The sequence below is a fragment of the Cyclopterus lumpus genome, chromosome 10, assembly GCF_009769545.1.
Source record: "Cyclopterus lumpus isolate fCycLum1 chromosome 10, fCycLum1.pri, whole genome shotgun sequence".
Lineage (NCBI taxonomy): Eukaryota > Metazoa > Chordata > Actinopteri > Perciformes > Cyclopteridae > Cyclopterus > Cyclopterus lumpus.
In genome coordinates this window covers 19615296-19639352 of record NC_046975.1, presented here as the reverse complement: position 1 = coordinate 19639352, position 24057 = coordinate 19615296, and the positions used below count along the sequence as shown (strand labels likewise).

General features: G+C 41.0%; 1 protein-coding gene across 10 annotated transcripts in view; it reads left to right on the top strand.

Annotated features, from left to right (window-relative positions):
- Positions 1–556: 556 nt before the first annotated feature.
- fam13b (family with sequence similarity 13 member B) overlaps positions 557–24057 on the top strand; it is a 64034-nt gene continuing 40533 nt past the window's right edge. For 7 of the 10 annotated variants that reach the window (XM_034543798.1, XM_034543800.1, XM_034543804.1 and 4 more), the window contains exons 1-4: positions 557–830; positions 16605–16752; positions 19156–19365; positions 23361–23573. In XM_034543798.1, the coding sequence (XP_034399689.1) occupies positions 19200–19365; positions 23361–23573 (379 nt within the window). In that variant the 5' untranslated portion in view covers positions 557–830; positions 16605–16752; positions 19156–19199. The remainder of the gene's footprint in view (positions 831–16604; positions 16753–19155; positions 19366–23360; positions 23574–24057) is intronic. The other 3 variants (XM_034543801.1, XM_034543795.1, XM_034543802.1) reach the window with 2 other exon arrangements.

The following is a 24057-nucleotide window of genomic DNA, read 5'->3' as shown; positions in this document are numbered from 1 at the left end:
TGCTCAATTTAATGTTGCAGACGTTAATTATTGGAGGTTATTTATTGGAGGTTATTTATTTATTTGTTTCTTTTTTACAATACTGCCCGGTAAGTGGTGACTTTCAGCAAGGGGTCTTATCTTAACCGTAATAATAAATCATCATGTATGTGTTGATTATATTTTTGTTTTAATAACCTGAATGGGCAAAGTCACCCAAGTAAAATAATTTGCCTCTGAAGTGGTGGAAAGAAAAAAATAGCAGTACCTTAAAAAATTGTACTTGAGTAGCCTACATGTAATTACACTCTACATAATGTGTGACGTAGATACCGAGTTGGTTATACTTCAATAGAGAGACACACACACACACACACACACAGACACAAACAAAGATGAAAGAAACATGTTGTCTCTGTTGGTATGTGAGAAGTTAGCCGTCCGCTAGGCGGGGTCAGTATTTGGCAGCTGTCTCCCGCTGTGTTCAGTGTGAGAGAGGCGGGGTCAGTATTTGGCAGGTCCGTCCCTCGAGGGTGTGTGTATGCGTGCATGTGCGTGTGTGTGTTTGTGAGCGAGAGAGAGAGAGAGAGCGAGCGAGGGAGGGAGAGAGAGAGAGAGAGAGAGAGAGACTCACTCGCTAAGCAACGACCTGCAAACGGGCATCCGAGCCAGTCCGAGCACTAAAAAACAGGAACCGCATCAATGTCGAGTGTCTTTGCCATGTTCCCGACGACAATTCTGCTCCGTCTGCTCTGATTCCGTCGAAGTCGCCGCCTCTCCCAACATCGGCTCCAGAGATCGATCCGGAAATTGATGCGTCTCTGCTCCTCGTTGCAGTTTGTTTTGACCTGGTAAGCTTTTCTTTTTTCTTTTTTTTTTCGACCGTTAGCTCGGCGAGCTAGCGTTCACTCAGCATCTCGGCGGGCTAGCTGCTAGCATGCTGAGTGAAGCTAACCACGTCCCGCCGCTTCGTGTCATCTGTTTTTAATAAGAAAGGTTGACGTGTAGTTTATGAACGCGCGTCTGCCGCCGTCGTGTCTTTATTTCGAGGCGAACGGCGAGTCGCGCGGCGGTTGTTAAAACCGTTTTGTTGCTCCTCCGTTTGTGTTCACCGGGAGCTAACGGCTAGCGGCAGCTCCATCACATCTGTGGAGCCAGAAGAGAATGAGGACAAAACCGGAGCAACGTTATTACATTGAGGGTTTACGAGCGCCACAAACGAAGCCGAATAATGCTTCTTGTTTTTATGTATTTTGTTCTGCACATGCTTCGTATTATATACTGTAATATTTGTGTTTGTGCTTCTGCATCAAGAATGTGAGATGCATTCCAGAGTCACCTGTGTGTTTAAAAAAAAAATTTTTTTTTTAGTACGGTTATTGAACACAACCGTGTTCAGAAAACATCCGTCCTGTTGTTGTTGTTGTTGTTGTTGTTGTTGTTTCGGCTCTCTAAAGTTCTGGTTCCTCTTGAAACTGCAGCCGGTAGTTTCGTTTTCTGTTCCGACTCTTTTCTGGAAAGCTTCATCTTTCACGATTGACGCCGATGCCCCTGCAGCTCGGTTATATTAAACTGTCTGTGCAGGAATGTTCTGGTGTTTTGTGGCTCAGCGTTTGCCATTAATCTGTTGGCCCGTTTCCTGGGCAATGGGCTCTGCATGTGTAATCATTGATTTAGCGATGTCTTTTTTTTTTTGGGTGGGGGGGGGGGTCTCTGACTTTTATTTCTGGTCTCTCTGAAAATCCTTTGCACGTTGCATAATTGTATCCTGGGCCCCTGGATTAGGACTCCATATGGTGGACTATAGGCACGAGTATGCATTTCAAACGTACTGGGTGCACACTTACAATATTGTGCATGCTCACATGCATGCACACGTTTGTATCTACACATACTGTATATTCAGGTAATATAGATTAAAGACAACATACGTGCTGGGAAGTGTTTGTTTGAAGTTGATTCTGCAACATTGTACAGCTGAAGCATTGATTATATCTGCAAATGCTTCTGATCTATCAGTTTATTGTTTAAATATTAGTCCAAAGGTTCCATCTTTTTATGCGTTAGTCTTATGTGACAGTACATTTCTATTTTTTATGACTGTTCATTCGACAAAACAAGCTATAAAAAAAGACATTGACTTGGCCTTACGTGAATGATTACATTCGTTTTCCCTATTTATTAACATTTTGTAGACTAAACGTTTAATCATTTAATCTGAATTTGCAGTCAACAATAAATCCTAATGATGATGATTTCATTCTTTTCCCACACAACACTATCTTTATTTATATTGCATGTGACAAACTGATTTAAACACACAATGATTTAAAGTTGTAGGAAGAAGAATATTTAAAACAAAAGACGTCATTTTAAATGAGAGTTTAAGTAAATGAAAGCGTGTGAAAACTGCAATAAAGACTGACGTTGAGGAAGTTATTAATGTACTATAAATAGCTGCCCTGGTAGGATTTGAGTGCCCCAGCAGCCTGTAATGCTTCTGCACTATGCTTATTAAATAATGCATCTGTGTGACGTTACGTGTTAACAATATACTCATGTAGCGTATATCTATACTCAGGGGTGGAACACCTGATATATTTATTATAAAGACGTAGAAGAGGAATTATACTCTAGATTGAAAAGTAAACATGCTCATTATGATGAATGTTTTTTTTTTTGACTGCAGCTACTTTGAGGAATACACTCGATCAATGGTCTTATCTGAGTTATGCAAAACCTGTCCTATATCTCAGTAAAGTTGAACCTGTTAAAAAAACAACGGGGTTCTTGTGTAAGAGAGAGCAGATATGTCTAAAGACTGGAGTAAAGGTCAACTTTACATTGATGCTGATGTTGAAAAAAATGTTAGCAGGACTGTTGTCGAGTCAGCTGCTGTAATAAAACTCTGGATTGATGGTTTAATACACTCTGTTAAACTAATGCAGTCTGAGACGACAGTCCTGCAATAAATCCTACCGTCGTGAAGGTCATACTGTTTTTGTCGGTGAAGACCATTTCATGGTCAATCTTGTGAGGTTATAGTTTGTTGTTTGCTGTTGAATTGTGCTATTCTTAGATTTTGTCCTCGAAATATATGAGCTTCGATATTTGGAACAGCTCCTCGGAGTCATTCTGTATTCAGCAGCACCACTAACATACAGTTAATAAAGGTAGAATTTAATGCAGGGCTGTGGGATTAAACTGCATCAGTTGGCTGAGTCAAAAACCCCATAGCCTTTAAAATATCTGTGAAATTCAATTAGAACTTCATATTCAAGTTGTTTGTTTTGTGCGAGACGAAACAATCGACCTCTAACGATGTTCAGTTTACTGTCGAGTAACAAAGAAAAGCAGAAAGTCCTCACATTTGAGGAGTAACTGTTAAGGATGAATGAAAAGACTGATTACATCGACTTATATAGACTGACAAATCATTTAAGCTTTGGCGAGGTGTATTAAACTCTCTCTCTCTCTCTTTCTGTGCTATGATTAGCATTTATTCTCATTAAGTGTACCGTCGCTGAACCTGTAGGCTTCTATGTGATGGAGCTCACGTATGCACATACCAACGATGTCAAAACTCTCCAACCTCCTGCCGTGTGAGATAAGACTGTGTACGTAAGACGACCCATAGTTTTTATATGGAAGGAAAACACACACGCACACACACACACACAGCAGTCACACACACACACACACACACACACACACACACACACACACACACACACACACACACACACACACACACACAGCAGTCACAGCAGTGTCATAACCCCACAGCTGCCTGCAGTGTGGGATTTTTGTTGCCAGGTCATTGAGTGGTTGTTAGAGACTCTGTGGACGGGGGCCAAGCTAAACCAAATGTGATCCAAATCCCTCTTTAAAGCTTCACACGCACCGCCGGAAATTCACCAGATTTAATCCGTCTGCGTGTTTTCACACCTGCATTAAAATATGTTTCATAATGCCACTTTCTATTGTGTCAAATATAATGAGTTGTTTGTGAGTCATCAATTTTAACTGTGGCTCTTTCGCAGAGAAGATGCAACAGAAACAATAACAGTGGTTTCACGGAGTGGTCAAAGCAGTGAAGTTAGATAGAAATACGATGATAAAGGCCAAGAGATATCTCGTTACTGAGCAAGAAGCCTTGGAGCGTTGTCTTCTGGTATACATTAAGGCGGAATGGGCCGAAGGCAGTTTCCCGCAGTGTGGCACTGACCTGGCCAAAAGATTGTGTAAATGGAGTGAGTCCATTAGGGAGCTGAAATAGCAAAGGCTTCTACAGTAAGACAAATCTTTTATGCATGTATTGTTATCCCTCTTTTCCCACGAATATCAGCCCCACAGGAGCATTGTTTCTGTCATACCTCGGACTGTAACTATACTTACAAATTACTGTAATCTGCCAGTCAGGTGCATGTTCACTGAAGCATATTAAGTTAAAGGAAGACGGATAATGGTTGACGGATAATTCGCTGTGCCGCAGAAATGTAGAAAATAATTGATGTGACACGCCGACACGTTGACTTCCATTCCCCCCCATTTATCACAGGAAATTCTTCGTTTTGTCAGGTATTAAATTAATTTGATTACCCAAAACAGACATCATCCTCTGCATATTTTATCCATAAATGTTTTTTTTTAATTAATCTAATCCCCTCTTTGCCAGAAGGACATCAAAAAGGTAAAATGTAGCTGTAGATATCAGGCAGAAGCGCATCATTTTTGTTGTTCTTGTAATGTGCCGTATAATTGTCATTTTTGTGCGCTGTATACCGTATCAAACAAAGGCTTGAGAAGCAGAAGGCCTCCGCTTGAGGCAGATGGAGAAATCCTGTGCTGAACGGCTGGTCGGGTTGAAGTAATCTGGTTTAGGGGCAGCGCTCAAACTGTCCAGCATCTGCTGGGTGTGTCAAGCAAAAAGAGAGACTGGGTTGTGATAGAAGTCACATGACTGAAAATACAGAACGAGAAATCGTCATAGCCTATATCTGTAAAGCCTTCATTTCCTTTCTTGGTTGGTGAACATTTGCGTTAGATTAAGTCTGATGTTTTCCTTGTTGAAGATATTTTAAAACTGAAGTGTGATTAGAAATTTCCAAGACCAAAATATCTCTTTGCACATCGGTCTTCATGTAAAATACCCAATCGCATGGTACCGGAGCTAAAAAGTGACACCTTTTTTAGATCATTGACCTTGTAGTGCAAACACATCTTTAAATATTTTTAAAAGAAATTGAGAAAAAGTGTTTATAATGAATATTATTACCTCATTGTCAAAAGTCCTGTCCATTCATTAATGGGCTAAACAATACTCCCACTGAGAGATGGACCGAAGATATGTGTAAAAATGAGATTTTCTGGTTCTATTTAAAAAAAAAAAATTTTAAGAAAAAAGAAAAATCATTCATTTATTTAGCTCTATTTAAGTTCTATTTTTATAGATTTCCAAGAAAAAACAGATGCCTAATGTGGGTCTATCACTGTCCTCACTGTCTAGATACCGAGTGATCTGTGCTCACCTTTTGTTAAGTCGACTGATGCTCTGAAAATACACAAGCTAATAGATTAATTTAACCTCTACCTCAGAGTCGAGCTTTCCTGGCTTGAACTTGGCGGAATTGAGCTGCTTGGCTTGGGTTGAAGAGTAAAGTATCAAAAGTCTGCTCTCTGGCAGCAGACCCGAAGATCAAAAGCAGCCAACACTGCTCTGGAGCCATTCAGGTAGCTTGAGTCCCGGGGCGCTCCCCTAGAGGTCGGTGCTTCGAGTCATCAGTATGGAAGACCCCCTCGTGGTCCACCACGCTTTCTTTTTTTTCATAGTGCACAAAAAAACAAGGGGCAACGGCGTCGCAGGATGGAAGCATTACAAACCAAGTCTTGTCTTCAATATGTCCTAAGTTTAAAACATGAGCACATGGCAGATTGATTTACCAGAAACGTCTCCAACCCTGGAGTTAATGCGTTGGTTAGAAGAGCCAATTCTAAAATAAATCCTCATTCGGGGAGAGCCCTGAATAGACCGAGATGGACTGCGATGAAGTGAGTGCCTTTCTTCGTGCAGTGACCAATTGGTCATCTTTTTTTTCGGTTGAACCAAATTTTAATAGCAGGACACGCACGACACGTCACGTTGACACATTTGAGACGAGTTATCTCGAGGACATGTTCCAGCTTACTTATCATAGTTTTATCTGCAGCAAGCTTTATGTATTTTTTGTCTCTCTGGAGTGAGTAATGTTACTTGATGATGAAGATGTTGAATAGGCTTTTTAGTTGGCACTGCTGTGTGTGTGTGTGTGTGTGTGTGTGTGTGTGTGTGTGTGTGTGTGTGTGTGTGTGTGTGTGTGTGTGTGTGTGTGTGTGTGTGTGTGTGTGTGTGTGTGTGTGTGTGTGTGTGTGTGTGTGTGTGTGTGTGTGTGTGTGTGTGTGTGTGGTCATCACATGACCCTGACTCAGATATCTTCTAGAGCTTTTATAGTTTAAGGTGCAAGTGGAAACTAAGCTTTTGACTCTTGGCCACGGGCAGTGATTGAGCAGCAAATCAGCTTATTGATCTCTTGCTTGCTAATCTGTCCTTGTTCTGAATGTTCTCCACCTCCCGTCATTGGCCTACAAAACACTCACGTATGGCCCAATGGCTTATAATCTCAAAATCAGGTACATTTCTATTCCACATGCATCAAAAAAACGTCTTAACCAAAATATTGAAATGAGCAAAACATAAAAACTATAACAATATTTAGCCGGTTACTGTCAGTCTGCTTGGTCACTGTTTGGAAGCTGCTTGTTCGTCGGCGTACCCTCACAGCTGGTGTTTGGATCAATTGTTTACACACAGGCACAGATGAATATGACAAGACTAGCACTATCCTGTGTAAGCTATTTGTTCTGTTTTTAATTGAGTCGCATTCAATCTCTATTATAATAGAGCAAAGACAGTTTATTCAACGATACTTAACAACCGGCTCGGGATTTCCTCATTGTGTTTCGCCGTGGTCTCACTTCCTCATTGCACCGTCGCTGGCTCAGCTCTGCTGAAGTGGTGAACTGTGGTTCTGTGTTGTAAACCTCAGTGACGGAAACAAGAAATGCCAAAAAGAATCCGGGCAAAAATGTATCTGCTACAAAACAATGCGCAGCTATCCTTTGTAAAAATAATAATAATGTTACGCTAGGATTGGGTGATTTGATGATATGAGATTTTGCCATACTGCTACTGTCGCAGCTGTTGCTTTTTAACATCTCTGCTTTTATTAGACCAATGTTGTGGGCAATGTTGCAAGTCATTTTTAACTATCACTTTATGGTCAAATTTGGATTTTTTTTTTTTTTTTGGGATGAGATTTAATAAACGGTATTAGCCAAAACATTAACTGTTTCTCCAACAATTTCCCCAGAAAACAGACATTATCAAAACGGATATCAATGCCGTAAATTAAAAATACGATATGACACAGAGGATGGAAATTACACATTTCATTGATACCGCCGATTCCTAATTTTGTGCACAGATAATGCATTCAAAATATTCAGAATGATCCCAGAGTGTTACAAATGTCTCACAGTTCTGTTGCAACACAAGGCTGGAACAAAACTTTATTGATCGTATTTAATACCCATGCTCAATCTGTTTGGATCCGTGACGAGGCTGAAAAATAACCCTATGCCTCATTGTAGTCTTCTGCATTTAACAATGAACAAGTATTAGTTTGTCATCTTTTTAAAAGGAACAATATACCAATAGCCGAACAATAAAGCCTATTTATACATCACTAAAATCAGGATAAATGAGTTATAGTATAAAGTAGTAATAATAATAATAATAATAATAATACAGCATGTTCTGCTGTCGAGCCAATCATTGTCACCGGAGAGGAAATCCCTTTACTGCGACAGCCCTTTTTGAAAGGACATTGGTAATGAAGTGGCCATCCCATAAAGACAACAGAGCAAATATGTAAACGTTCACACGCTTTCGTTTTATACAGGGTTTATGTGAGGAGCAATGAGGATCTAAAGCTTTTCCTTTTGGTACTCGGAGGAATGGTTTGTTTCGAGGACCCAATAAGTCAAAGAACACGCACACGCACTCGCACTCGCACTCAAGTATGACTGCTCACCCAGATGGCAGCCAAGCAAACTTCACGCAACAGAGCTGCGCTTGTTTACACTGTGGGCGTGGACGCTTTCTGCAGTGTCACGGCCCCCCCAGGCCAGCAAATAATGGCTCTTTATTATTTTACTGCTTCTCCCTTTTTAGAGCACTTGCAGGGCACGTCAGGATTCCCATGAGAGTGACACGAATCTATGATAACCTGGAGTTGTAGAGCAAAGCAGGCCTGAGACCAGATGAGAGAAACCTCCTCCTTCTGAAGGGCTGAACTCTGCACAGGGGCAATTAACCGCTCGCTGCAGGAGGCTGTGGTTTGCGCCGCGGTGAAACGACACAGTGTGCATCGGAAGTGAGATGTTGCTGATGAGAGCATAGGCTTCTTTTTTTCTTTCTTTTTGTGGACGCGTTCAAAAAAATGTACACTCCTAAGCGGTCAAATTTGGCATAACTAATGATTATTTTGATTATCAACGAGTCTGCAGATTGTTTTCTTGATAAATTAGTTTAGTGTTTGGTCTACACAGATACATGGCACTTCAGATTGCTTTTATTGTTTGAACGCCTTGTCCAAAAGCCAAACAAAAAGCAGCAAATCTCTTTGAGAACCAGGAACCCCCAAAAAAACGCTTCGATATTTATTGATTCATCATTATTTAAATGATGTTTTTTTTAATGTTAATCAACAATAAACCAACAATAATTCAGCTCTACATCAAACATGGCAGCCTGGAACAAGCTTCGGCTCTCATCATCCCCTCTGGCAGGCATATTCATCAGATCCTCTTCAAGGAAAGTCCAGTTGAAGAAAATTCAAACGCGCTGTCCATTAACAATTAAATAGTGCGGTATCAAAATAAGTCTCTAAAATGGATCATTATTTTTGTTGGACGTTCACTACAGCTTCAAAATAAGTAGAGGGAAGATTCTGCTAGTTTGGTTAGAGTAAGAGATAACGAGGGCCGGAAAAAACGGTTTCCCCCGAAGACATGTGCTTATTAATTTATCACTGACGAGGCTGGGAGGAGCAGTTAAACTAGGCTAGGACAGTGAGCTGCTACTGATTCAAGGCCAAACGCTGACTTTACTGCCTCTATTTGATTGCTGCCCCCGCTCTGGCTCTCTTAACCTCACTTACTCTTTTTTTCCCCCCCGTCGTATCCTTTCTCTCTCCGCTGCTTTTCATCCTCTAATCTTCTTCTGCCGTTCTCGTTCGGATGCTCTTTTTATTCTCCATAACGCTGCCTCTCCTCCCTTTTTTAAAAAAATGTATTTTTCCTTTCATCTATCTGCATCCACGCCCCCCAGCCTGGTTTGACCTGCCGGTATCTTCCTGGAAGACACATAACCGCGGTTTGAACTTAAATCGTGCACTCAAATTAATTGGTAGCTTGATTCCTTGAACTAACTCCGGATGGCAGAATTAATACCACTCATGCATAAACATTGCTGAAATGATAAAATAATAATGAGCCGTCGTGACTGTGTAAATGTATTTCAATGGTTTCCTCAAATCGCCGTATTTATTCCCTCTATTGGTCTCTGTTATGTTATTAAATTAGGCATCATCCTTCTCGTACAGTTGCGCCGCTGCTGACGGAGAGCAGCATGATCCATCGCCTGGTGTGTAAACTGGCGGATAGAATAGGCGGATCGTGTGCAGGGCCGACCCCGGTCGGTGCAGCGCAAAAGAAGCAGCAAAAAAGACATTTGTGTTTCACGCATGTGGCTTGCTGTTCCGTAGAGACGGATGTTTGCACGAGGAAGACGTTTAAGGTCGAAACGTTGCGTCGGTGAGATAGAAAATGCTCTGCGTGTGCACAACCACTCCTTTTTGTCTAAGTAAGCTGACAGATATGCAGTAGATCATCTCAGGTTAAGAGCGGTGACATGTTAAATTATGTACAAGCATCCTTTGAAATTAATTGGAAGAGATTCTTGAATTCAGACTCATGCCACACGCCAGTTCCAAGTATTCAAATTACCGTTGTCTTGCACCAGCCCACAGGGTTCCCATAGTTCTGACTCAACAGGATTATTCCGAATTTAACAGCTCATTTGGGCTGAAAGCTGCCGTTTGTTTTCAATTAAATATCCTTTTTTAGATTTTTAAGCATATTACATAAATAATACCCATCGCTTTTCCTCATACCACGTTTTCTCCAGAGCAAATATTACTTAGTAATATGAGTAATGCTTAGTAATAAGTACAAGTCAGGGTTCCCAAAAAATGTGTGTTACGATGCTTTTTGGAGAAACTGGGTGTGTGGGGAACTGTCCAGCCAGAGCTTCAGTGCATGAATAAGGCTGATGTCTGAATGCTGACCGGCACATTTTTTGCAGATTAATCTACATTATACATGCATATCGAAGATGTGAATAAGGGTCCGCTTTGTCTCCTGGCCATAAGACACGGATACATTCATAGTTGCACAAACGGATAACGGGATACAGAAAATGACGTTCTGCGTAGTAAAGTAAATAATAAAGCTGCATGTTAAGGTTACATACGGTTGTTATTATTGTTATTATAACTTAAACTTTCTGTGATGACTGTGTATTTACTCATACTGCCACAAGTAAAACTGGAAGATCCAGTGCTAATGTCTAAAAATGTGCACTAGCAGGTTTTAGAGGAAGTGTGAGAGAGAGAGTGCACTATGTACTCTATACACTCTCAACCACATTCTTTCATTGCACACGTTTTATTTTTTTTGTGTTTCCCACACAGTAGACTGATACAGCTACTGTGGGTGCCAATCAGATCAACATAAAACGCTAACTTCATATTAAGCAGATTATAATTAGACCTCTGCTTCTTGCAGTTAAACATCATGGATCATTACCGTGACGTGACGCATAATGAGTCGTATGAATTATGTTAAATTTAACTTTAATTTGTACACAATTTCACTCTCGCGCATAAAATGGCCCTGAAAGTGTTTTTACACTTCAATGACACTATCAGCCCGAATATACGGTGACCTTCCTTTTCCAACACTTGTTTGTGGAAAAAGACCTCTTGAAGACAGAACACACGAATCCTATTTGGGGAAAGTTTCCCTGAGACACTATTAAGTCGAAGAGAAGAACGTTCTCATTCTTGTAGATTTGTTCCCGTAAAAAGAAATTCTTCCTTGTCTCTCTGCCACATACTCACTCTCTCCCGTCTCGTCTCTTTGTTAGCAGTCAAAATGTTATTTTCTTCAGCAGTTGGCATTTTTATCAGGTGCTTGCTTGGGTCACAGTGTTACCTGTTTTCATTCCATTGGCAACAAAGCAGATAATAATCTCAGTCATGTGTTTGGTGATTGGTTGAAGAGATTCATATCCGCTTGTCTCTGTGCTCATGCAGATGAAATCACTCACACGATGCGTTGGGTTCTCAAGGTGTGTGTGTGTGTGTGTGTGTGTGTGTGTGTGTGTGTGTGTGTGTGTGTGTGTGTGTGTGTGTGTGTGTGTGTGTGTGTGTGTGTGTGTGTGTGTGTGTGTGTGTGTGTGTGTGTGTGTGTGTGTGTGTGTGTGTGTGTGTGTGTTGCTGGCGGTAACCCCTGGGTCTGAAAAGTTAGGCCAATGAGGAAGTGCCTGAAACGTGCATTTTTTGCATTTTTTTGATTTGTATGGAGAGCTCTCCGTCCCTACTTCTCACTCGATTCCCATCAGTATAATAAGTAAGGGTGAGTTCATGGTCTCAATCGCTAGTTTAAAAGTCTTCTTCAACACAGCATTATGTTCATTTCCTAAATGACGGTCCCATTGAGACTAAAATAGTCCATGAAGCAGAGTATGCTTTAGGGCGGGGCCACTGTGTTATTGACAGTTCGCCAACCACAGTTGTTGTGGTCTTTAACTCTGAACATAATGTTTTTGTTCAGTACATGAAAGGTGATTGTAAACTTCTTGATTGTTTTAATCAGTGTTTGGTTGTACGTAGCTCCACCCTCTAGTGTCACTCCTGGTTTAACAAAAAAAACAAGATGGCGATGGGCAGAATTCCGAACTCGGGGCTTCAAAACCATAGTCCACCAATGGGTGATGTCACAGGGACTTCGTACTTACAGTCTATGGTCTAGAGATCGGTCTATTTGTGAGCAAAATGACTGATTCACTAGTTAAATGTCTCCTTAAAGCATATACTTCACAGGGTCAACCGTTGTTGCCGGTATTGAACCTGTGACCTTTCTTCAAAATGACATTTGATTTAACTGCTGCCACCCTGCAGAGCGCTTCATCTCTGGACGGGTGCAGGTGCCACTTTAAAATATCACCAGAAAATACGACAAAGGTTGTTTGTTTTTATTTCAGAGGACGAGGACCATAGAAAGAAATATCCGTTTGCCCTTCAAGCAGAACACGTTTTTCAGTGGTCTGCGTCACACTGTGGAATTCTCTCCAGATATATTATTTAAAGGGTGGTATTAATATTTTTCTGTTCAAGAAAATGTATTAAAAAGAAGCTACCAGTGAGATAAAAAAGCTTTGATTGGTAGATCCAAGACTTCGTAGGCTTTGTGGTTCATAGTCTTATGAGGATCTGTTTTACCTTGTGACTGTTAACTTAGTTTAGATGATCGCTGTGCAAACGGTAGAATGAAACGCTTCACTTTGCGTCTCCCCTTGTGTACCTTTCCTCTGGGTCGTTCTCATGCGATCCGTTGGCCGTTTTCCCTCCTGCTCCTGGTTTGATCTTTCTCACTTACTTTTTCTTTCTCTCTCACGGCGCACCGCCTCAACTTTCTCTGTTTCCCTTCTAACAAGGTGCGTCTTTGTTGAGCAGGACGCTGTCGAGCATGATATCTGGAATTAAGACGCCCAGTCAGTCAGACAGAAAGAAACACAGGCACAGCTTTTCTAGACCGCTCCATTACTCACCGAATCCTCACCGCAAAGACCGTTTTAGGGTCAGCTTTCACAGCAGACAAGGTGCTGGTTTGGGAACATTGAGTTCCCTAATCTCCGAGTGTCATTGTCCTCATCCGTCTGAGCCTGGCAGTAACAGGACCGCCCTCGTTTGATTGGTGTAAGCACTATTGTACTGCGCTATTTAGGCTCCCAAATGGTTGGCCGTAATAATCATTGTACAATATTCAAACAGTAGTACAGTTTTTTTTTTTTTTTGTATAACATCCATTCAGTTACTACATTATCTGGTTTGTGGTAGGTACCTTTTTTGGTTTCAATAGGGCACTGACCCAATATTAAGAATTCCAGCTCCAACAGTGGGATTTTCACTAGCTCTTAAAGAGGCTTAGCACCGAGCAGTGCCAGTTCAGTTGGTTTTGTGAAAAGAATAGGGGCTGAAGAATGCCTTTTAGAGTACTCCGCAATCTGTACAAACATGTACGACTCCTGAAACCCCCGTTTAATAACCTTTAAGTAATAATGAAAACCTGAAAATGAAGTTCGGTATTTCAGCCAACAACAGATACAAAAAAAAAAGAAGAAATGAGGTTAAATGTTTTCTTTATGTTTCAGAGGATTTGCTGTATTTGTCCCTAAAAGGGCAACATGGCATGAGAGGAAAACATTAATTTCAGGGATAGGGAAGGTCAAACAAAATCAAGCGTATCATTCGGAGGTTTGACTCTGCTTCAGTAAAAGCTGCCTTCATGTTGGCAGAAGGGTCCATCCTGTCATATTGGTTGTGTACAAGTGAGTCATACACATTTATGGTTCAATCTATGAAAGTGGCCAGTGACTGGCAGGTAAAGCTTACTCTTAATGGCTTTGGTTCAACTGAAAAATTAGGAGCAGTTCAGGTCCATTTAAGGCAGCTCCCGATTCTTCAGTCTCCTCACTGCTGCCTGTGTCCTGAAAAGTTAAAAGACCAATGTGATTTATTTTAGCTTCTGTGTGGCACACATTGCTTTCCAGTCCCATAAATAAATGCATGGGTTAATACGTAACTTTATACTACTGCTTGGAATTATATGTAATGTATTAAGTAAAGAGCTTTTTAGATAAACAGCACCTATATGGTCGTCATTAAAAAATAAAAACATTTGGAAAGAGGATTTGGCAAAATCGCAGCTGCCATTGGGCTGAATCCACTAAAAGCTGTAACTCTGAATAATTGCCAGTAGAGAAGGGGAAAGACACACAGGCAGAGTTAAAGAGTGCCTCATAACTCAGGATGCTTCCTCAATGGCATCGTCTCTACTGCCTCGACTGCGCTTCATTTAGAGGTGAAGCCTCAGAAGGGTTGTGTAACGTGCAGCATAGCGATGAATGAAAGGGAAGAAAAGGGGAGTGGTAACCGGACACGGTGTATTCTAGCAGAAAAGCAAGAATAAAAGAGTTGTTGCATAAGGAAACCTGGCACAAGAGTTCCAGGCTCAACCAGGTGCATGTGTGCATATTAAAGACCGCGGTCCATTAAAACAATCATTCAGACAAACCAGCTCATGGAACTTTATTGAACACTTTCTGCAATGTTTGGGACAAATTTAAAGTAAGCATTTTAAAGTCAAACAACTGGCATTTCATGGAAATCGAAAACCAAACCCTTTGGCATGCCTTCTCAAACTTCTCCAAAACACAAGTGATACAGGTGTTCTCGATGCTCAGGTAAAACACAAAAAGAGAAAAGAAGAAAAATACAGTGTTTAACTCTTCATCATCAACGTTAAAGTTATAAATAACTTTAAAATTCAAGAACTAAACCAAAAAGATGTAGTTTCCTCCAGTAAATGTATTTTTCCTTCTGCCTCACATTTTCCCTGCCTTCTCCGTCTCTTGAATTTTTCTGACTTCAGAACTGTGTCTTTCATATTTTACCATATGGTCAAAGACCAGCCAAGTCGGACACACCAAACAAAATCCTTCATCCTTCATCCCATCTCGCATATAAATGAACTGAAATTCCTTATTAACAATCTAATTAGTACGCAAACAGTGTGTCATTTTTTTTCCTCCTACGTATGAAATTAACTAAGAGAATCTTAACTGTATGAGAATTCAATATGTAAACGTGCATCCGAGGAGGCTCTCACGAAGTGACGTGGTAATTAAAGTGCTTCTGAAAAGAAACATACTACAGTTTATTCACACAAAAGTACACGTATTGAGTGTTTAGTGCATCAAATGCGATTTAGTATGCGCCCCACTGGCTCGCTAATGTCCGCCGCTCTGCACTGGGCTCATGTGGCGAGCCGCTGACTCAATTTAAGACATACAAGCATAAACACGGGACATGCGTGCAGCAATTAACAGGTTAATGTCCCCAGATTGAAAGTGGCAGTTTGCTCACATTTCCTTGGGCATGCACGGGCATGCAGATCGCACATCCACGGCTTTCTGGCCCAACTGGTGCCTGTTTAATTATTGCGTTGGGTCCTCGCCCGCAGCAGACTCTTGGACAACGTGACGTCTAAAGCCTCGCGGCAGGAAGATGAGATTAAAGAGGAAAGAGAGGAGAGAAATAGAAAAGGGAGAGAAGAAGGGAAAAGGGCTCAGAAAGACTGCAGGGGGAACACTGAAAACAAAAACAGGAGACATGTTTACCAAAATATCTAATTGAGAACAAAAGAGGACCTCGAGTTCTGAATTAATGTGGCTTTAACTTTCCTCAACCAGTTACATGTTTTAATTGGTTTGATTCAGATACAAATATTAGTGCGAAGGCTGGCTTTTTATGATGGTTAGTGTTTATTTTCTTCGCTTTATTTTCTTTGTGCGAACCCTTCCCCTCCGTTTGTGTTGCATTGGCCATTTGTGTCCAATTCTGCGTGTGGTTAAGTCATCACGTGTTAATTATTCACTATTATAATTCAGCAGTCAGTGCTGTGTTGGTTTTGTGCAGGACGAACTCTGTCTTTGTCTGTTTTAAACAAACAGTTTAATCCGTCGTCATGATGGCGTTAACTGCTGCGATGCCCTGATGTAATGAACAGTAATTAACTGTCGTAATTGTCATTTTGCACTGAGCGTCTTTGTTTGCAGCTCCCATTTTATGAATCTTATTTTGATTTGATGTGAAGTAAAAAGTTATGTTTTGTATTATTGCTCAGTGCAAAGGTAGTTATGACACATTACTGATTATGGCAGACTAAACCAGTGTTTTGCCTTCAACACTTTGTATTTCTTTCTCACACTGAATTAATATGAAGAATTGTGATAATCTGTAGCAGAATTTGATAAGAACCAGAATCATCAGAAGTGATGAGATCTAGGTGATACTCAGTTGCATCCAAAATAGCTGTTGTTGATGTTGCTGCTGCTACAAATGTAATATGCATCTCTTCTTATGCACCATAATATATCTTCTAGCAAACACGTCACCTCAGTTGTTGAAAACAGCACATATAAAAGCTATAGATATGTTACAGCCTGAAACAATGTTGCATTATATTCCAATAGAAAGTATCTTTACATATGATTGTAAATATATCAGGGATTGTTACTTACCAGTTTCCATCTCTTTCTCTCACCCCATCTCTTTTCCTCTCTCTCTCTCTCTCTCCGTCTCTCTCTCTCTCTCTCTCTCCCTCTCTCTCTCGGTTAGCTAGAAGGGGATCCTGCAAGAGGGATTAGCGGTCCGTCAATGAGGAACTACCGGCTCATCTTCTGCCACAACCTGAAGCAGCCATAGATGGTTTGGTGGTTCTCTGGCTAAGGGAGGAGAATATTGGACACACTTTCACTGCTACACGGTGAGTTCACACACACACACACACACACACACACACCCACACACACGCGCACACACACACATGCAAAGTAGTTGCTGGAACAAGGACCACTTCACTTCAAAACAATGAATGGACCGAACACACACAAGCACATGTTTGTAATACTATAGTAATCGCTTTTCAAGACTTGTTATGTAGAGACTTTAACCACTTGAGCTAACATTAGCCTCAAAGACTGGGTTCAGGCAGTTGTTAAACAGTATTTTGTTTAACCTGGACATGGTGATGTTTTAAGCAAACACTGTATGAACAAGAATACTGATATTTTAAATATATATTTTTACTATAGCTTTATTTAGTCATTTACCCTCGACGGCTTCCTAGTTGGCTGCTCACTACCTGTTTTGAAAATGACACGATGCAATAGGCTGTGAATAAGCTCCAAGAGTGTTTTCTTGGAGAAGGATTGACCCCTCTGTTGGCCCATCTAAAGAGTAGAGGAAAATCCTAGTCCACTCTTTTTCTTTCTTTTCTTTCATATTTCAAAACAATACAGTGGAGGAACCCATCTTTGACCAGTTGTCAGGTGGACAAACTGGCATAAAGAGCCTATTGAAGAGGAAACGGCCAAGAGTTCACTGTGTAAATTGGGCAGCGGTCATAATTTATGTTCAGTAGCTACAAACGATAAAAATCTGCCAGAGAATGTTGTTGTTTTCTGTTAACAACTTTCATGCAGTTTGAAAATGGCACTTGTTTGCATTTGGATTTTGAGACAAACAAGATAAATCTTGGGAGCTCTGCACCAGATATATCTGAGGCCTGTTAGCTAAACTTGGCCACACAATGCCAACTTTAGCTCATTGGTTCTTGTAAGTGTAAATATTGGAAACACATTTTGTTATAACAAAACATAAAAACATGGTGATGCTCCTCCTCTCCCGATGAGTAGACTGGACTCCATCTGCCACTGTTTGCATTCACATTACTCACCAACCGGCCATCATCAAAGACCAACTTTGAGCAGAAATTGTTGTTGCATATTCTTGCTTGTTTTGCATTGATTTCCATCCCATTGTCTGACTCAGGCTTTGCATGGAAACTCAGGACTCTTTCATTATGTCAAATACTGTAGGGACGAGAATTTAATTTAAGTAATGACCTTCAAAGTATGATTATGTAAAAAGTATAAAAAACTGACTGACATGGAATCGTGTTTATGTAATTTAAAACATCCTCTGGGATTGCATAGTTGTATTAAGTTGATACAATACTACTTTATACTGGGGGACATTCTGCTTTAATTACACCTGTCTGACAGCAACACCACTTTACCTAAATACATCGGCTTCATTCTCTCACTGCCACAGCTCCTTAAATGCAGTGACACATTTAGCCTCCGTTTTGTAACATCTTGTCGACCCACAGATGGGTCCTTTACAAACATGTCATTGAGGCTTGTTATAAAATGAATTTGAGCCATTTGTTGGTCTAAATTTCCCGTTTTGGAAAACACCGATTGGACTTTCACCAGACACAGAATTAACTAGAATACATACTCTTGCTCTTCACCTCCACCTGTTCTAGGTCTTATCACAGCTTCGGATAACATTCAGGATGTTTGGTCTTCCAGGAATGTAGCTATCACAGAACAGTCCTAACTTTGGGATTTCCAAAGAAGAGTTTGGATGGGATAGACCCTTCTCCTGAATTCAAATTGAATTTGATAGACGTGCTACTCCCTGCCCTCGGTTTTTTAGCCAAGGGGCCAGCTTGTCAATCATAAGTAGCTGTCCAGGAAATTGTAAACATATATACCGGCCTGACAGGAGGAGTGCCAATTGAAGAAAATAATTTCCAGTTATAGTTAGGATTTCTAAAGTTAAGATAATCCTAGGAGGTCTGAGATGGGATGGGACACAGACACATGAGTTTTGGAATTGCTTCTCTGATTAAACGATAGGATTGTTCCTGTCTTTGAAACCTAAGTTAAAATATGAAAAGCAGTTGGAATATATTTCTGTAATTAGGCCGCAGGTCTAAACGCCTCTGCTGACCAGTCGCCTTTTGCTGCCACCCATTCTCTCCTCTTCCTCTTCCTCTTCCTCTTCCTCTTCCTCTTCCTCTTCCTCTTCCTCTTCCTCCTCCTCCTCCTCCTCCTCCTCTTCTTTGCTTGTTATATATCAGGAGGGGAGGTTCACAAACATGTAACAATGTGTAAACCAGCCACTCTCACGTTTGAATGCGCTGTGCTCCTTTTGTTTGTGCTTTTCTCCACTCTTTGGCTGTGTGTCTACGACTAACGATATAAAATGATGTTTTAAGCCGAGCCGAATCCTTCAGCAAAGCTTTTATTTTGTAAATCATTCTGTCTGACGTTTCGTCTAATCTCCCTCTTTCTGCATTTCTCCCCCTTCCCTAAAGACGTGAGGTCTTGGCGGGGTTGTGGTTAGGAGGAGGAGGCGGCCATGAGGAAGAGTGTGTCTCCGTTGCCAGGCAATGAGGGCGGGAGCTCAGCCAGCACCACGCGTGTTTTTGGCGTTCCTTTGGAGGAGGTGACACGGACACACACGATCAGTGGCCATGAGGTTCCTGCACTGGTGAAACACATTGTCGACTACATCGAGGAGCATGGTGAGTGACGCACACACGATCGCACACACGCACTAACGAAACACCACTTTCATAGTACTTATGCTTTAACGAGGCGTCTTTTATCAAATTGCTTCTTGCCCATGAAAATGATCAAAGTGGCTACACTCTGAATAAAATATTTTTTACTTTTAGATTATGGGGAAAAAAAGCAGAGCGGTGCTACAAAAATCCACAAAGTCCAACAACTCAAAATCTCTCTGCGGTGATATAATATTTTAATACAAAGAGAGGATATTCTGCCGGCGTAGGCTGCAGAATATCCTATTTGTATGAGCGGATCTTTAACATTCCACTGCTCTTGTATTGCACTTTATTAATATGCACCTACATCCCCCTCCAGGTATTAAGAGCGTACATTGTCTTGTAATAGCCTTCAGTTTAATTTATTGTATTATAGTAACACTGGAGTATTTCTCATTCATCTCAGCTTTCGTTCGGAGCGAACGTATTTAACTTTTGAATGAAGAAATATGACATTTTGTCTCATTCAAACAAAGTGGGAAAGATTCGTTAATATCTTTCAACTTTATTTAATTAGTCACATAAAATGTCTAGACAGCTCACCTATTAAAATACAGCTTCTGCATTTAACAGGTTCTAAGTATTGGGAGCAATTTGAGGTTCAGGGTCTCTTTTAACCTGTATTGTCCAGCAGAGTAAGACCGGTCTGATCACTTTCATGGAGTTGTTCTGATTATGACAGAAAATGCTGAATCATAGTGACATTTCACATGAGTTATGACTGAGCCGGGAGCGCAAGATTAAGACGAATACCAGTTTCAGCCCACTTGAATGCCATTTTTTTTGGTTCTCACTTATCGCTTCTAAGTACATACTTGCTCGGTTACATCTCGTTGCCTTGTTTAATGTTTCAGTAGCCCAAGCACGCCCTGCTGCTGTTGAACCAAAATATGTTGTTAGTGGAGATCCAGTTTGTGCGATAAGATGAACTCTGAATGCACCGGCAGACAGATCCAAGGTCCACTTCCTTCTTTATTATATAACAGTCCTCTCAACTGCAGCTCCGCTTGTGAAAACAGATGAGCTTTACAGTGAAGGGAGGAACCTACCAAAGTATTGTCCCGGGGCCTTTGCCCACCCCCCCGGAACATTTCTCTTCAAGCCTCGCAGAGCAGGAACTTCAGTCTTCTGCCACTGTCTTTATCACAGCTGGTTGGCAGTTCAGACATCTTGCTTTGAAGGACGAGAGGCTCAGAGATAAAAAATAAAAAAAAACGGTGACTTTTGGAGCCACATTTAATTTAATTTAAATTTTTAAACGAACCGGAGATTAATTTGTAGAATTGATTTACGTTGTGTCTCGCAGTAGAAGCAGTTTAATGGCTGTGAAAATGCCATAAAATTAAGGAAATGTTAAAAAAGTCATTAAATGGTTCGCTTTTACTTAATAATGGGAAGTATCCCGAGAATCAATATGGAATCATTGAGATTTAAAGATTACAAGACAGGCCAGTGGGATCCTGGACATACTGGAAGTATCTACATATCATACAGTAAATATAAAGTAATGGAAAGGTTGTTGGATAAGTGTTTTAACTAGGCCTGGAGGTTGTGAACCTTATTAATACATCAAGAAAGGATGTTAAACCCAAATCTGCAGTGACAAGTTAATCAATAGATAAAGTTTCCTTTTCTAATTCCGGTTCTGTCTTTCATTGTGAAATCACACAAAAGATATTTTCTAGTAAAACACATTTTATTTTTAAACTATTGCAATGAATCTTCACCTCAGTTCCACTCAAGTAACCAGTAAAGCAGGTTGGTGGTTTGAATGACCCGGGGCCACTCAACCATATGAGGTTATGTAATAAGTCTTTAATCCTCCCGGACCTCTGCCGGCGCATTAATGAGAGTGGTGCTGCCAGTCCAGAAGTTATTCAGCCTGTGAATAGGCCTTCACCCCCACTGTTTGATTTGTGTGTCTGAGGTTTTAGACGGAGCAGAGTGTTGAAAATATGACGTACAAAGGTAATATGATGTAAGACAGAGAATGGAAAGCACTTTGAAGGTGTGTCGGACCAACGCTGTGGCATCCTGTGAAAGATGATTGTGATACAATTTGAACAGTTACTTTACAGCGTTAAATAGGGCAGATCAATGTTTCAATTGAATCGTGAATCGACAGTACGGAGGTTGTGATGTTGAACAGGCATTGTGCTTGTTTTATTTCTGTGCTCTGATTGTGACGGTGGTCCCACCGGCCGAATGCTGCGCTGTAAAATGGAAATATGTCCCTCGGGACTGGCTTGTTAACAGATGGGGAAACCAGGGAGTGCACAGGAGTCGGAAGGAATCACCAGGAAGCCGTTTCCTCATCTGCAAGAACACAACATTGACACTTAAACGTCTCGAAGCATTGCTCATCGTGTTGGACCCTCCATGGGTTCTTTGTGTGGGCGTAGGGCTTTAGTAATATGGCAAAAGTGATGTATGTTGATGGTTCTAAAGTCTGCATGACAGTTAAGTGATGTACACGTCTGATCTTTCTATTATTTGCCTTTAGAAATTAACCCCCTCAAAATCAAAAATACACCTTTTTCTTCTTCCTCTTGATTGTTTTGGTGTGAGTTGCTTAGTTTTGGGGATATTAACCATATAGATGTCTGTTCTTCTCTTGAATATAATAAGACTTTATTGCACTCGGCTCGTCACCAAAGAAATTAATTTGAAGAACTCAACAGCGTTGTCCATTTCCAGAAATCATGACGCGGTTACTCGAGATAATCCACACACCTTATTTTGAGCAGTTTCATGTCTGAACCATGGTTGCAAGAAAATAGTTTGTCGGAGAGAAAATCTCTCTTTTCTTTCATTCTAGTGCAAAACCATGAATTCCTCCGAGGATAGAATGTCCGAAAGTGCGCTTCGGTATCCCCATTTGTAACCGGCATAAACTCTTTTTTCTTCAGACATGTTCAAATAGCTCTCTATACAAACCGGTGCTGTTTGAAGCACACTGAGCTCCTTTAGGCTCCGTTGGTCAACCGCTTTCTTCTGGAGCCAACAGGGGAAATTTGCCCAAATGGGTCGATCAGCAACGAGTTAATGGAACATCACCCCGATTTACATTTCTCTTTTAATTACAAAGACTGGTCTTATCACTCAGAGTAATGGTAACGCATGTGGTCATGCCTGTTGTTTTTTATTTATTTTTTTTTATTTTTTTTTTTCATACTGATGGGGGAGAAGTTCACATACGCTTGTATGCACACACAGATCCCTGCACTTCTATTAGCTGCGGGATCAAATTCAAGTTTGCCTTTCTATACGGAATAAGTTACCGGTTTATTCTTCAAAGTTTTCTATTACATCAACGTGTCAGCCAGTTATTTATTTTAGTCCGGGTGATTTTTCATTATGTCCAAAGCTCAGAAATAGCACATGACCGCACTCTATTTAGCAGGTATTTCCATTCCGGTAGTTACATTTACATTCTTGCAGCACAATCACACAGGCATGTTGCAGAGACCAAAGCGTGTCATTTATAAGCAGATAAGGAGTTTTTACAGCTACAATTACAGAACATGCTGGAATGTCCAGCAGATAAATCACTTACAAGAAAACTGCACTTTCAAAGCCCAGCTATAACTAGGCCCTCTTTTCAGAGATTAAAGCATAAATGCAAGTGACGTGTTAGTGGAGTAGGGTTGTGATTACTCCATCTTCTCAGCAATGATGTTCATCTTAATATTGTCCGGTTGTGCACAGGAATGAAATAGCCTATTTAAAAACAAATTCAATTTGAATCAGCAGTTGTCCGAGTAAATTATGTAATACGATTTCCAAAAACAAACCTACTTTTTATAGCTTTCATTCTAATATTTCACTGCTTGTCTCCTGGCTTGTGCACACGGTTAGGTGGTTTTAAAAACAAACCAAATCAAACCAATAAAAATGATGATATGTCTTTAACCAAAGTAATAATTGCTGTGTCATGTGTTATGTGTCATCAGGTCTTCTGGACCTGGAGGGGCTTTTCCTTGTTAATGGCAACGCAGAGCGCGTGGATTGGCTGCGGCAGCGTTATGACAGTGGGGAGGAGGTGGAGCTAGAGAAGGAGGCGGACCTGGCGTCAGCTGTCAGTCTCCTCCGACTCTTCCTGCAGGAGCTTCCTGAGCCGGTCATCCCAACGGCGATACAGGGACACATTCTACAGCTACACCAAGGTGTGTGACGGGGACGGCTTCTCCCACTTCTCAGGCCATTTCTCCACCCACTCAGTCACCCCGCCCTCTTACAGTACAAAAACACCCACTATTGTCTCCCGTTTGTGGATTTTCATCCTCGTTGGTTTTACGTGAACATGTTATGACTGAGGCCATGCAGACTGTAGTTATCTGAGCTGTGAGCACACGGTGCAAGGCTAAGTAATGAAGTAGAAATGCTTTCATAACACTAGGAGGTGAGAAGTACTGCAGGTACCTAAATGCTGTGTTTTGTCTATCTTAAAACAGTACTGATGATGATGCACATATGAAAACAGTACTGATGATGCATCACATGCAGGGTCGTCCTTCAATCAGAGGTTTGGCGGTTTCGATCCCCGGCTCCGCTAGCCAATGTCGATGTGTCCTTGGGCAAGACACTTAACCCCAAAATTGCTCCCGTAGCTGTGCCTACGGTGTGTGAATGTGTGTGAATGTTAGTTAC